Here is a 15068-nt window from a genome sequence, read left to right on the forward strand (position 1 = left end):
TTGCAGTGGGAGTCCTGTTCATTATATAAACTGCTGTAGCAACTGCTTCAGCCCAATAATAATCTGGTAGATCTTTTTCATTTAGCATGGTCCGAGATACCTCTCCAATATGCCTGTTTTTCCTTTCTGCAATTCCATTTTGCTGTGGGGTATGACTGCATGAATATTGCTGCTTTATGCCATGCTCCTGCAGGAACCTTGCAAACTCATTTGAGAGGTACTCTCCCCCTCCATCTGACCTTAGGCATTTTATTTGCAGGCCTGTTTCTTTTTCAACCATAGCTTTAAAAGCTTTGAAGTGCCCAAACACTTCACTTTTCTTTTTCATAAAATACACCCAAAGTTTTCTGCTGAAGTCATCAATAAATGTGACAAATTAGTGACAGCCTCCAATGGATGCAGCTTTAGTAGTCCACACATCAGAGTGGATTAATTCCAATGGCTTTTTACTCTCTTAAACATGCTTAGGAAATGGTTTCCTTGCCTGTTTTCCAAATTGATAGGCTTCACACACCTTATGCATTTCTACAACCTTGAATTTAGGCAATCCTGCAACAATATTTTGGGCCTACATTGATTTAAGTCGCTGTACATTAACATGACCAATGCGTTTGTGCCATATATCAATATCTGCAACTACACCGGTCCCATGTGCAAACATTGCTGCAGTCAATTCAGGCATGTCCGCATCCAGTGTAAACATCCTGCCTTTCTTCTTTCCTTTTGCTATCAAGCGACCATTATTTTTCATATCCTCAACAAAACATCCATGAGGATTGAGTTTGACCTGCAAGCCCTGCTCGACCATTTGACCAACAGAAACTAGGTTCTTGGTGATGTTCGGGACATGAAATACATCAGAAAAGTATTTATTTTTCCCATCCTGCATAGACAAAGGAATTTGCCAATCTGCACAATAGGATGTCCAGTATCATCACCAGTCTCCACAAATCCTGGTTTTTCCATTTCCTTGCATCCTGCATCCATTCAGCATGACCTGTCATGTGGTTTGATGCACCTGAGTCAACATACCACACATCATTGCTTTCTTCTGCACTTGTCATAGAATTTGTCATATGCTGTACCATAAACAAATGTTCATTTCTATCATCACTCTGTCTACTAGAGGATGCATAATTGCCTTGCTGCAATTTTCCATTCATAATGTCATTTTGCTTTTTGTAGCAGTCTTTAGCCATATGCCCCATTTTACCACAGTAGTAGCATTCAACATTGATGTTTGCATTTTGGCCTCTCTGCCATCCACCACGACCTCTTTGGCTCCCCTTGCCTCTAGAGTTACCACGTCCTCCTGCATAGGACTGGTTTTCTTGAGTTTGCTGCATATTCTGATTTCTACCACGGCCTCCAGATCAACCTCCTCTACCTCTGCCTCTACCTTTTCCAGCATTTGAGTAGAAGACAGTTTCTTTTGAGGTTCCTCCTGAAGAAGATGCACCACCATTTCTCTGCTCTTCAGAAATTAGAAGAGCAATCAACTCCTCAAAATCAGGAAATTTTTCACAGACAGCAATGGATGTCCGGAACCGTGCATAATCCTTTCCTAGACCATTCAAGGTCACAGAAACTAAATCGTCATCATCCACTGGCGACCCAATGGAAGCAAGTGCATCCGCAATTTTCTTCACTTTCATGTGGTAGTCATTGATGCTCATATTTTCTCTCTGCACATTGTGCAGCTCCTGCTTGAGCTGCATTTTCCTGGCTTGCATATTTGTGTTGTACATTTTTGCCAAAGTATCCCATGCCTCCTTTGGCATACTTGCATCCTGAATATGCACAATCATGGAGTCCGAAATACTGATAGACAGCCAGTACATAACTTTCTTGGCTCTCTCATGCCATCCTTTAAATGCCCACATTTCCTATTGATTGGGAACATTAGGAAGAACATGTTCTTCTTCATTTCCTGTAATGAACTCCCAATAGCCTTTTCCCATAAGGAAATTCGTCATTCTAAACTTCCATGCCTGGAAGTTGTTCTTGTCAAGCTTTTCAATAACAATCTGAGAAAGAGAATCAGATGCCATTTCAGAACACCGCAAAATATTCTGTCACTGCAAAAAAACACAGCTTTTGCCTCACATGGGCAGATCTACAAAACTGACGAAAGTGGTATTTCACCACACAGTCACTTCCTAGTGACGATTTTGCATCAACAGGCAACAAGCATGATCCTGCAACTCCCATATCTCTGCACGCAGGCATACGATGCAATTTCTGCGGCAACTTTCCACCGACTAGTTGAGCAGTGGTCGCACAGCAAAAAGAAGGCCTCTTCCTGAGTGCCTGTGGAGAACTTTCGCCTCCAAAACGGGCCCTGAAATGACCCCGCAGCATATAATGCCCTCTCGCCACACCACGAAGGGCGTCTCAATCTGAGACAGTGCACTCTTGCACTTCCGACTGTGCTACCTGCAGAGATTTGCTCCCAAACTCAAAAAAGGAAAGCAACACTGGTCCTCTTACCAGGACACTGCGAACTTGGTTTGCTTTCTTGAGCTCCTTACCATGAACAAGGCTCTGATACCATGTGAAGATAGTGGGAGAGAGGGAAGGAGTCTCACTTGTGGCTTTCTCACATGCACAATGGGGGAATACACACAAAGGTGGAGGCTGAAAACAGTTTTCCTCTTCTTACTCTTCTTAGTTGTGAAAGCCAAAAGAACTCTAGTACAAAGAAAATAGAAGAACCCTATATGTGGGTCTCAAACCAAACTCAACTAACTAAGGTGGCATACTAACTGAGCCACAAACTAGAGTAGATAAGGATAGCTGTCATCCAGCTATTATTCGTGGGCGGTGTACCAACCGCATCTCCAGCTAGCAAGTCGGTGACATAAATACACAACGGTCACCCTGGCATATCGCGAGTGGAGCTCGATATCTCAACATTGTTTGCTAGAGGAGTTGCTACAAGGTTGTGACAACACCTTCATAGCCAAGGCTTGCAAATGAGGCATGGACACTCCACACTCTTCCCACCATCTCCATGCTGGCATATCCTTTGCTAATTCTTTGATTCTTGGATAGGAAAAAAGTCCTTCTCTATTTCAAAAAGTTGAGAGTTCCTTTACAGTGAAAGCATACTCTATCCTATCCTCAAAGAAACATCCAAGAATATCATGCCTTGACTGCATAATCTGTACATCCATCTTTGTACGATATTCCCACCATTGCAGATCTAATATATGGATGGCATAGTGCAAAGAGTTGTGAACTTGATTCCATCGTTTTTTCACCATCTTTTGCAACGTGGTCCATTTGGTCATGTTGTATCCACCTTCGCCTGGTCTTGCATCTTTCTTCAAAACATCCCTCTCAGCAGTCCACCAAGCCATATAAGCATTTTCCATGCTTGGCCCTTTCACATCCAACCTACGAATTGCAAGTTAAATTGGCTTAATGGCTTCCGTTGCATCAGATACCCTCTTCCAAAATGCCGAATTATTAACCAATGCCTTTAGGTCTCCAAATTCGTTATGAGAATTGTTTGAGTGTGCCTCGACTATCCACTCATAGCTTCTACACTGAATAGCATCTTGGTTATGAGGGCTTGCTGCTTTAACAACCGCTGCATCATTATATAGTTTCTGCCAAAATGTGTTTGACCTGGCTTTAGAAGCTCTACTGGGTGATTCGTAGGCTGATGATTTCTGAATATACCTAGTAATTGTTTATGGTTAAGAAAGTATAGCACAACCTTCCCAGCCTCATCCACAACAACTTTGAAGAAGTTTGTCTTAGGTGTTTTGTACCAATCCTCCAAGATTAGGTCCAGTCAGTGGCACGAGCATGGCGATGCAAAAATATGTCGATATCTATGATTTATAATTTTCCCAGCTTTTTGACTGTTCTTAGCATTATCAGTAATCAGTTGAATAATATTGTCAAGACCAATGTCTTCAATACATCTACTTAACTGCTCCACAATGAATTCTCCCATTTTAGCCTCATTGCTTGTATCAATCGGTTGTCAAAAAGTCTCCCATTTGAACGTCACAACCATGGCATTATTCAAGGGCCACCTGCTTACATTCTTCCATCCATCTGATACGATGGTGCAAGCTATTTTCTCAATGCCGTCATAAACACTTGCTGCATCTCCTCTTTCATCCTATTGTAGTATGCATCCAACATGCTGTTATGGAGGACGGCATCATAACTAGGCATTGTGAAACCTAGGCTAGCTTTAGAGATAGAGGCCATGGCTTTTTTCCAATGTGGGCTTCGCACCATGCTCAATGGATATCTTGTGTGACAAATAGCTTCAAACACATCTTATTGTGCCTTCTTGATATGTTGTGCTTTGAAGGAAGCTTCCAAGGATTGTTGCTGCACACATACACAAGCATTCGAACGAGGCAAATTACTATCTTGTTCGAGTAATTTGCCAATTGTGCAAGGGATCCTGTGCCACTACTGTGTGCGGTTGCACTCTGCGAACAAATTTCCATAGTCGTCGAATATTGCTCGCCCGGGGTTTCAAGATCCATGGTTCTTTCTTCAATTACAAGTTAAGGCTGGTGGTGTGCGACTATTTAATCCACAATCGTGTCTGCACTTGTGGATATTTGACCACCCAAAATGGCTACCACCCTTTCCAATCCCGGACCCTTGCACTTTCCAATCCGTCTTTGAGGATCGCCTAGGAAATGTTTCCACATACGAGTTACTAAACCCGTATACTCTTCATGGCAGATGTTATATCTTCACTTTGTGGCAGTTATGAGTGTAATCTAATCATGGGCTTTTGTAAGGTTTCGGCTTCGTTTCTTTGGAGCCATGTTCATGTCTGTATGCATGTACTAATAGATCAATAATGTGCAGAAGTTTTGGAAGCAAAATTATCAATTACCACATATATTCAAAAACATTTGTCGAGTCTTGAATAATTTTATTTCCCGAATATATGTCTTGCATGGAACAATAACTTCACTCACTCTTATCCTACCAGTGCTTAGTAAGTGTGTTAGACCTCGAGGTAAACCAACCATCCAATCATCTTGCCCCCTCCTAACATAATTGGATGGTTATAGACGTGGTAATCTACCTAGGAACCTAGGTGTGGGATGGAAAATCGCCTTTTCCACACCCCTCTCCTTCTTGAGTAAGCATCTATCTACACTATGATTTTTCGCGACATCATGCTTTGTATGTGAAAGTTAGTATTTCACACATGCTAGTGCAATAGCTAGCATTGTTTACATTCACATGGCAGTTCTTTCTCTCACACCCTATACTTTCAAATCCAAACCATATGACACAATTATTAAAAAGATTTAAAAGCATTCGTTCATTCTACAAGTAGTCTTAAATATCTTGACTCAAATAAATATGTAAGGAACTAGTGATTGACTAATTAATAATACCCATGGTCCAAATCAATGTCAAATTCCATTAGAATACTTCAACATAGTAAATGTTCACTCATTTAAATCTTCAGCTTGTACACAGGTAACTCTACTCTCTGCATGGTTAATGCCTTGTAGGATGCCACCAATGGATTCGACACGTGGTCCCTCACATCTCTTTATTAGTTTTTCTTCATTGCCAATCAAATGTTTTCTTATTCTCATGGCCGATCCTATGAAGACTTGGTTGCAAAAGTTGCACTTCCACTTTTGACAACCTAACATTGTAACAAAATCCTTTGATTTTGCAACGCTTTGGCCTCTTCCATGAGCCTCGTTTTGCGATTGATGTTGGCCTACCCTATCTTCTCTGTCCACCATGATTGCTGTACATGTAAAAGAGAAAAACCATCTCAGTTCATTAATATGTTTTTAGCAAATCAAGACAATGTCACTAACATGTCATTGAGAAACAATGTAAGTTTGCTAGACCTCAAGAGAGAGCAACCATCCAATCATCTTGCCCCCTCCCGTCGACATAACTAGATGGTTATAGATGTGGTAATCTGCCTATACAAATAGGCATGGGATGGCAAGTTGCCTTTTCCCATGTCCCGCTTGCAGTAGTAGCCAGCAATATCAACATGTGCACTTACCAAGACTCTTTGTTTGAATCTACGAAGTGAAGGATGCTACCTCGGTTAGACATACCTCACGTGAGTTTAGACATATATATCATACCTATAGAAGATCAACTAATTTTTATGATAAGATAGTATTACTATTTGCATATAAATGCATAGTATGGAATGACACAGATTTCATCTTACAAGTAAACTAGTATAGTTCGTAACGTTCTCTAGCGTGTAATTTGCGGGTTGATACAAGCTAGCAATTGCGAGCTACACAAGTGGTTAGACTTTCAACGGGTTGTTATCATGCGGGCCACAACTAGTGAAAGCCAAGTATTTTTATCTTCCTAATAAGTACATATAAACTATAATATATCATTTACAATTTCACCTCCATGTACGGGTAGTTACCATATGCGGACCACCCATTGGCACATGGTTCAAAGATATTTTGTATCCATATGTGAGTAGTTACAAGTCGGCATATGCGAACTCTCCACTGGCACATAGATACTTATATTTAATACCATCTATATTTTTAACTATTTTTTTATAACTTATATAGCTAATCACTATCAAATAAGAAATTTCTTTATAGGTTTGTAAATACCAAAAACTGTAAGATTTCACTGAATTTTAAATGCTAATATCTATGAAAACAACTTTCTTTCTTATATTTTCGTGAAAATATCTTCAAATATATTTGAAAAAAACATTCTTTATGAAAATAATCCTTTCAAATCACAAATGATAAACCATAAAATGAGAGCTTTGCATTTATCCATTGTGCATCCTAGTGTGGGTAGATATCAGTTGGCTTAAGCGAGCCCACCATCGACATTACACTTTTTAAAAGGATATAAAAACTCACAAATTAGTTTGGAAGCTTTCTTTATCCATTTTTTCTTGTCCTTCTTTGTTTTTTGCGAGACTCCAAGCAGAGCTAGATTCTTGGGAATGCAAATAGTACAAGGTGGGCACACTATATATATAAGAAATTGTACCACATGGTATGTCACAGTACCGCTTGGTATGTACAACAAACCGGCATGGTAGTTGTAATAAACCATGTGGTATATGTATCACCACACGGTATGGATAATTACTAGGTGGTATACCTACCTTCGTACTACACGGTAAGTGGTTTTACCATGCAGTAACGGATTGCAACCGATCTTGGTAAAAAAACATGGTGGGACTGGTTTAATCACTCCAAGGGGGGCCAACAAACATTTAAAATGTTTTCATCCCTCGATTTGAAATGCTTGTTTTAATTCCCTCCCAAATCCCTATTTATTGTTTACATTGACTATACATTCTAAAAAATATCGTTGTTTACTTCCAAATCTGTTAAATGCAAAAAATATTTTGACATTTTGCATTTAATTTAAATAAACAAGCATTGAAAATTGACAATGCGCCATTATTCATTTCTATAACATATATGAATAAAAGCTAAAAAAATATAGGGTACAAACTTTGACATGTCTGGTAAATCATTATTGTGTATAAAAAATCCAAACTTTTGAAGACTTCATATGTCTATTTGGTTGTACTTGTTTTTTGGTGTTGAGATCTTCCTTGAGGTCTGATTTATAGGTGATGTGCTTTTTGGGTAGGTGTGATGGAATTTTTCTCTAGTAGTAGCAAGAGCTGTCTTCCTAGATGTGTTCCCATCTTTCTTATAGCTTATGTCATTTGAAGATGATGATCTTTCACATGCATCCTCCAAAGCATAAAGAATCTATTGTAAGAAACACCATGTATTTATGAGTTAGTATATGAAACCTTAAATTTTATAGTTTGAGCAAGTTTGTACTAGATCGTTGATATATGAAACCTTTAATAGAGGCAAGAATAAATGAATATGCCATATCATGGATGCTTGGTAAGAACAAATAAAATTAGACTAAAAAGCACCTCAAGTTTAGGATTTATTTCATCAAACCTTATGACTAATTGGAGCAATTATTCTAGAGCTTTAATATATGCAATCTTCAATCTCAGAGAGGGAGAGAGAGGGAGGGAGGGAGGGAGGGAGAGAGAGAGAGAGAGAGAGAGAGAGAGAGAGAGAGAGAGAGAGAGAGAGAGAGAGAGAGAGTCTCAAAAAGGTATTACCCGATCATGCATTACATGTAGCCTTCTAAAACATTTAATACCCCCACAATAGTATTGAAAAGAGATTTAATGTATTGCCTAAAGAAACCAAGAGAGGGAAGGCATAAAAAAGGTATTACTTAATGATCATGCATTATGTATAGCCTTCTAAAACATTAAATATCCCCCAATAGTATTGAAATCTTGACCAGCCTTATGCTTTAATTCATGATAGAGAGATGAATGAAGAGTGACAGGGATGAATTGAAAAACATGCAATAATGAAGATATTGCTTGCCTGATACATTGTAGGTCTCTCAGAAGGATCCTTCCTGGTACACATGCAGGCTGCTGTGACAAGGCAGTGGAGCTCATAGTGATTGTATTCCAACTTGAGCCTTGGATCTAGAATATCTTTCACCATGGCTGAAAAGTCCTCCAAGATCCTTGTCTGCATAAACATCTACGTCATATTAAAATTTGAGGCATTCACTCTTTACAAGTGTAATACAGCAAGCATGTGGTATCACACATAGAAGATTAATAATCACATGATGTGTAGGGTATAAGGGATGTTTTCATATGCATCCTCTAAAGAATAGAGCGACGGGTATCTAGGATAAAGGAGCCTTCATTTAGGGATAAGGGGACGTTTTTACATGCATTCTCTAAAGAATGGAGTATGAGAGGGAAGTGTGTGTGTGTGTGTGTGTGTTTTGAGCCTTAATGTATACACATAGTAGAGCCTTTTTGTATGAGCTTGAAAATGTTTAGACAAGCTAGGCCCCTTATGTAAGAGGAGCTTTTACATATGAAAGGAGTTTAGTGATAGCACATCAATATTGAGAACCACACAATAGACATTGAGACATATCCTTCCACAACACCCCCCTCACCGCCCCCCTCCCCCTCTTCTCTCTGACTCCCTCTCTCCCTCCCCAAGATTGTCAATTACGAATTAGATGATTATAGACTATATGATGCTTGAATCATCAAATGCTTTACATCCTTTTAAAAAAATCTTGCTCTTTCTTAAAAATAATTCAAGCTTTTAACATCACATCGCACCACCACATTGTTTCTCTTAAAGGAAGCTTTGCTACTTAAATAATTAATAAACATGCCTTGCTTCTTCTCATAAATTAATTTAACCTTTTAAGGCAAATATATAGCATGCGTGACCTAGGCGCATTTTTTAAAGAGTCGTCTATTTTCTTTTCTTTTCTTTTTCAAAAGAGTGATGTAGGAGCCTAATGAAGGCAACTTATAGGAGAATTTCTTGAAGAGGGATGGAATATAAGGCCTCTATGCAAATAACAGGAGCAATTGTTAACAAGTGGCATCCAAGGAGTAAAACTAAGGATAGCTTTCCATTTAGCTCTTTGATCTCCAGCAAGTAACTAAGGATAGCTTTCCATGCAACTCTTCATCTATAATAATATGTTTAGTATTTTACCTTCTCTATCAGACAACATTGAGCTTGTGGACTCGCCGCACTCACCACCAATTTGCGTCCCGAAATCAGCTCCAACAGCAGTACTCCAAACGAATACACATCCACCTTCTCTGTCAGCTGTCCAGTTTCTACATACTCTGGTGCAGTGTAGCTGTATATCATGTTTCATTTCCAATGTGATCTTCCAAATTAGCTTTCCATTATTACGAGGTTGTAAACTACTATCAGTGCACAGACTTTCATTCCTTACCCTGGCTTGCCCACTACAATGGTCGTTTCTGCTTCTTCTCCCCGGTATATCCGTCTTGCAGCGGCGCCAAATCCAGTAATCTGTTGAAAGATCGACTCATAAGTGAGACATGCAAATTCTTTGCAGTCATTCAAGCCTGGATTACATAGCAACTAAGTTTGGCAAACATACTCAGGCAACTTACCACAGGCACAAAGTCATGAGTCAAGAGAATGTTTTTTGGCCTGATGTCACGGTGAACGATACAACCCCTTTGGCGGTTTTCATGAAGGTAGTGCAGTCCCCGTGCAATTTGGACCGCGATTAGCCTTCTAGCTGCCCACGGCAACACATTGGGGTTGCGGCCTGTAACATTAACATAAAGTATACAAACAATGATATAATCAACTTCATAGCCTTGATTTGTGCTTGATCGATGCTAGATGTGCATGCACTACTCACGACAATTGAAAGAATGTCGAATAAACCCACAGGCCGGTTTGACAGATTTAAGAAGCTTCGCTAATAGTCATGCCTCTTGCATACGAAGCGCAATTTATGAGAGAGTTGCTGCATTTAGGGGGTGAAATACCTGAAAGGTGCCAATCTAGGGTTCCATTGCAGATAAAGTTGTACACAAGCATCGGTCTCGCATCTTCAATGCAGTAGCCAACCAAGGAGATCACGTTAGGGTGACGGACTGAGCTCAGCAGTTCAACTTCTCTATGGTAGTCTGCATTCTGCTGGGTGCCAACCTTTACAGCGACAGTGCTATTTCCATTCTCCAGAACTCCTTTGAACACGAAGTTCCGCTCTCCTTCCGCTAAGAACCCGTTCTGTGCAAAGTTCTTTGTAGCGGTCCGAAGCTCCGCGTATGTAAATCGTCTGGGCGGCCTCTCGGTCTGAAAAGGCCTGTGACAGACGGAACACGAGGGCGGCATCTGCTGTCGAGGAGAACGCGACTCTTCATTCACCCCCCTAATATCCGTTTTTGGACGCCGATCGAGGTTGCCTGAGTGCGATAGCTGCGCATGATTAGATCTTAGCCTGCTAGGAGCAGCGGGTGATCTGGTGTAGGGAATATGAACAGACTCATCTTCCGGTGAACTGGGCATATAGAAATTGCTAGCCATGCTGCAAGTACTAGTGAAGGTGACCGCGTCGATGCATGCCACTGCCACTATGTTGTTGCGGCTGGTGCTGCGCGATAGCTTAGTGTTGGACGACTGCGCTTTTGACTTATAGACTAGCTTCGACATTTTGGTGGTGGAAGAAGAGTCTAACAAAAGCGTCGGAAGGAGAGCTCGCTTATTCAGCCACTCAATTTCACCGGCAGCACACCATGATATAAGAATCACGGTAGCAACGATTCAAAGATAGCCCAAAGCTTCATGGCGGCCAGCAGAAGCTTGAAGGGGGCTGGAAGCTCGATTTCCATCTACGTCTCAACGTCCTGCTGTCGATCTCAATCTCAGACGACGCTCACGTTGAAACGTAGAGCTTGTCAATTGAGCTGGAGAGGGATGGTGAGGGTGAGCTTGAAATAATCAGATGAAGATCAGAGTGAGAGTGAGAGTGAGATTGAGGCTGAGCAAGGGAGTGAGATGGAGAGGCATGAGATGGGCTGCAGGATTGGCCGATGAATTAAGAGGAAGGGTGCTTGAAAGTGAATGACAAAATACGGCCGGCTCTTGCAGTATTGGAGTTCTCGTCACCTTACACTAAGAGATAAAGCAACCCCCACATTAAGACATTCCCTTACTTACGGTCTTAGCACACGTGAGATATCATTCCATGCTTTTATTCCCTAGACACATTCTCAACGACTGTGAGGGTTATTATTTGCGAGCTCAACCATGGGGACATAAAAACTCTTTGTCATTGAATTTAAACAATTGGAATGAGATAACCTTCCAATCAGCAGCCCCATTTGTTGAGTCGGAAACACGAAGCTACAACATCGGCACTTATTTATCAGTGCAAGAGAACTAATCGACTGCTAAGGATCAATGGAGACTCAATATCTGATCTAGCAAGATGTGTTCACGCTAAGCTTAGAAACTTCTCTGTTTTTGGGTGTTTGTTCATACTATGGTAGGGAAGGACACGTTTATTGGGATGTTAAAAGCTTTTGTTACAATCAATTGTGTAGTTATCTTTTTTCAAAGAGAGCCTTGGTTATTTGTTTGGAATGTAGATTCTTCATGGCTGCCTCACCTATGATACATTTCCTCACCTCTTAGCATCAACACCCAACATTTGGCATAAGAGTTCATCAAATCAATGTGCAATGCTCCTCATTTGGTCCCTTTTCTACTAGCCACCTGCAATGGGATCACACATATGAGAGACATCCTTTCCCCCTGGTTGTTTGGAGGGCCCACATTTTATCAGGACAGGCTTTCAAATTTCATCAAGATTTAAGGGTGAGCAATATCCCAGATAATTCCACAAATTTCAAAAAGGTGTCAAGCAAGTAAAACAATACACAACAGATGCTGATGCCTCATGGTGGAGCAATTGCATTATGTAATTTTTGAACATGAGGCTCTTTTAAACTTAACACATTTAATATTTTCATATTTTTGACTATCCCGTTGCAAATGCTTGTAGGTATTGGTGTTCATATAGTCATAATGAAGAAAAGGGTTCTTCTTTTTCCTTTTTGAGATAGAGGATATGGCCTAGAAGGCTCTTCACCATGCTCTCTGGACCATAAGGCATCAACCTCTCTATTTAGAGTTTTGGTCTCAGGACTTCAATCCTGACAAGCCTAGATCCACGTTTGTCCCTATTTGGGTAGAGCTCCTTGACCTTCCCTTCTCTTTGGTGAATCAAGTTGCTAACCTTTGCAGAAGCTTAGGACAACAAGTTATAGATGTAGAAAAGGAACAATTCATCAATCCTAGAGCTCACCCCTAGGTATGTGTTTGGTTAGATGTTGCTGAGGAGCTTCTAGAGACATTGGTGATAGTCAATAGAAATGGGAGTATCTATATGAAACAACCTCTGGTTTACAAGAACCTTCCTAATTCTTGCTTTCTGTGTGGGTTATCATCTCACACAGTTAAAAGTTACCCTCTGAAGAGGAATGGTTCCAAACAGATTCAGGACCCAGCCCAACAATAGGCCAGAAGCCCAAGTGGACTGTCAAAGGAAGACCAAAGAACCAGGTTTTGGGAAAAAATGTAGAAACAGGGGAAGATAAGGGTACAGTCAAGGAGGCAGATGGTCAGAGGAAGCTTGATATTCAACAAGAGAAGGAGAGAGTGACATTTCCACTAGCCACCAACAATGCTTTTGAGGCTTTCATTGACCAGGAAGCAAAGAAGTGGATACAGGATGCACAAATGGAGGAAGATGATATCAAAGGCTGGTCCAGAGAGTTTGAGGAGGATGTTAATCAAGTAGATGCTAGCATGAGTGAATCAGATGTGGAAGCATAAGAGGAAGAACTCCCTCTGGCACAAAAATAGGATAAGATTGCTGAAGCCTCTGTCAAACCTCAAGCCACTACTATGAATAAGAGAAGGATCTCTCAAGTCAAGGGCCAGAGTGCCCCACCCAAAAGCCCAGCCCCCAAGGCTAGAAAGGGCTTCTAAGAATGGTAAATAAACCATTCACTTTTCTCACACTCAATGTATGTGAGTTAACTAACCCTTGGAGGAGTCAAGAACTAGCCAAGTGGCTGAGGGATAGCTCTTTGTCCCCTACTTTTCTTGTTTTACAAAAGGTTGAGGTAATTAATGACAATCTAGAAAATAGACAAAAAGATGTTGACAATAGAAGAATATGTTATTTTACAAATCATGATAAAGGTAGAGGAGGCACTGCAATTGGGATACTTTCACACTACAAGGATTGTGTCATCAAGTGCATGCAGAACTTAAATCATAGATGGCTTGCTCTAGAATGCAAAATGAAAATATTTTCTTTCACAGCTGTGCCAGTATATGCCCCAATAGGATCCATGGAAAGAAGAGCTACATGGGATTCAATGTTGAATTTGGGAAGTGACTGTGTCATTATGGGAGATTTCAATATGGTGGAGAATTCTAAAGATAGATGGATGCAGAAGGGATCAGTAATTAGGGCACATGAACAATCTAAGGAGAGAACTAGACATAGTAATGTATACTGCCCAATCTCTGATTGACCAGGCTCTAGAAGCCAAGCAATCAATCTTTTCCTCTCACCTTATCCGATCACAAGCCTATGTTAGCTTGTATTGATTTGGGGAGTGGGAAGAAAGGAAATTCATGGTTTAAAGATTACCCTTCCTTGTTCAAGCTACAGACAGTCCAAAAATAGATTATAAAAAATGGAAAATTTCTTTTTCAGCAGCAGATTTATTTTCACAGGGTTGGCAGGATGCTATAGAAAGTGCCCAGACAATTTTAAAGGAAGCCAAAAAAAACAAAGTTGCTATCAGAGCAAGGAGAATGGACAAACTTAAGAAGGAGATTGAAGTAGTAGAACAAAGAGCAAGGATAAATGATCTCAATGCTTAGCATCAATTACTAGATAAAAGAAAAGAAATCAGGATACAGGAGTAGATCAAGATACAAAATGCCAAGATTTACTTCAGGGATTGATGGGCAGGCAAGATAGATAGACCAACCAAGGAGAATTTCAAGAGGATTAGAAAAAAGAGACACCAAGAGGAAATTCCTTTGTTGCAGAAGGAAGATGTTGAAGTGGCTAAAACATAAGTAGAAATCGTGGACATCATTGTCAATCACTTCAAAAATCTTTTGAGTACAGTGGACATAGCAGCTAACATAGTCCCGGAGGCTAGAGATAGATGTCAATCAGTTTGACAAATCAAAGTTTCTAACTTAGATAGAAACCATCTGAAAAATGATCTCTCCCTACAAGAATTTAAAGAGGCTACCTTTTCAATAGCTGATGGCAGTGGACTACCTGTAGAATTCTACAATTTTTTTTGGGACACTATCGGACCCTCCTTACTGGTTGTTTTGAGAGAGAGTGCTAATCAGGGATTTCTTCCAGATCACTTTAATGAAGCGGTAATTAAGCTTATAGCAAAAGAAGGGGACAGGTCAATCCTAAAAAATTGGAGACCTCTCACTATGCTAAATTGTTTATACAAGATTTATGCCAAAGCCATTGCTATAAGATCGAGATCCAAATTGAACAAGTGGATTCTGGAGAAACATAAAGGTTTCATAAAGAAAAAACATCTTTTGGAAGCAATCATCAACTTATGGGAAGGCTTCACACATGCTGAAGAAAGCAAGCAAGAGATCTATTTGATT

At 40.3% G+C, this 15068-nt stretch overlaps 1 protein-coding gene across 1 annotated transcript; it reads right to left on the reverse strand.

Annotated features, from left to right (window-relative positions):
- Nucleotides 1-324: 324 nt before the first annotated feature.
- On the reverse strand, nt 325-10922 carry LOC147885472 (proline-rich receptor-like protein kinase PERK3). The gene is made up of 7 exons (XM_087397043.1): nt 10382-10922; nt 9995-10155; nt 9811-9890; nt 9561-9711; nt 8403-8567; nt 7706-7751; nt 325-410 (listed from the first exon to the last, which is right to left on the reverse strand). The coding sequence occupies exons 1-7, from the start codon at nt 10920-10922 to the stop codon at nt 325-327; spliced, it is 1230 nt and encodes a 409-aa protein (XP_087253169.1).
- Nucleotides 10923-15068: the final 4146 nt, after the last annotated feature.

The sequence above is a fragment of the Dipteris shenzhenensis genome, chromosome 25, assembly GCF_047967505.1.
Source record: "Dipteris shenzhenensis isolate YYH24624 ecotype China chromosome 25, Dip_SZ_1.0, whole genome shotgun sequence".
In the NCBI taxonomy this organism is placed as follows: Eukaryota; Viridiplantae; Streptophyta; class Polypodiopsida; order Gleicheniales; family Dipteridaceae; genus Dipteris; species Dipteris shenzhenensis.

Coding starts and splice junctions, on each gene's coding strand:
- LOC147885472 (XM_087397043.1), bottom strand. CDS start 10,922: ATGGCTAGCAATTTCTATATGCCCAGTTCACCGGAAGATGAGTCTGTT. Junction 10,156..10,381: donor CCTAGATTGGCACCTTTCAG/GTATTTCACCCC, acceptor TTAATGTTACAG/GCCGCAACCCCAATGTGTTG. Junction 8,568..9,560: donor AATGTTGTCTGATAGAGAAG/GTAAAATACTAA, acceptor AATATGACGTAG/ATGTTTATGCAGACAAGGAT.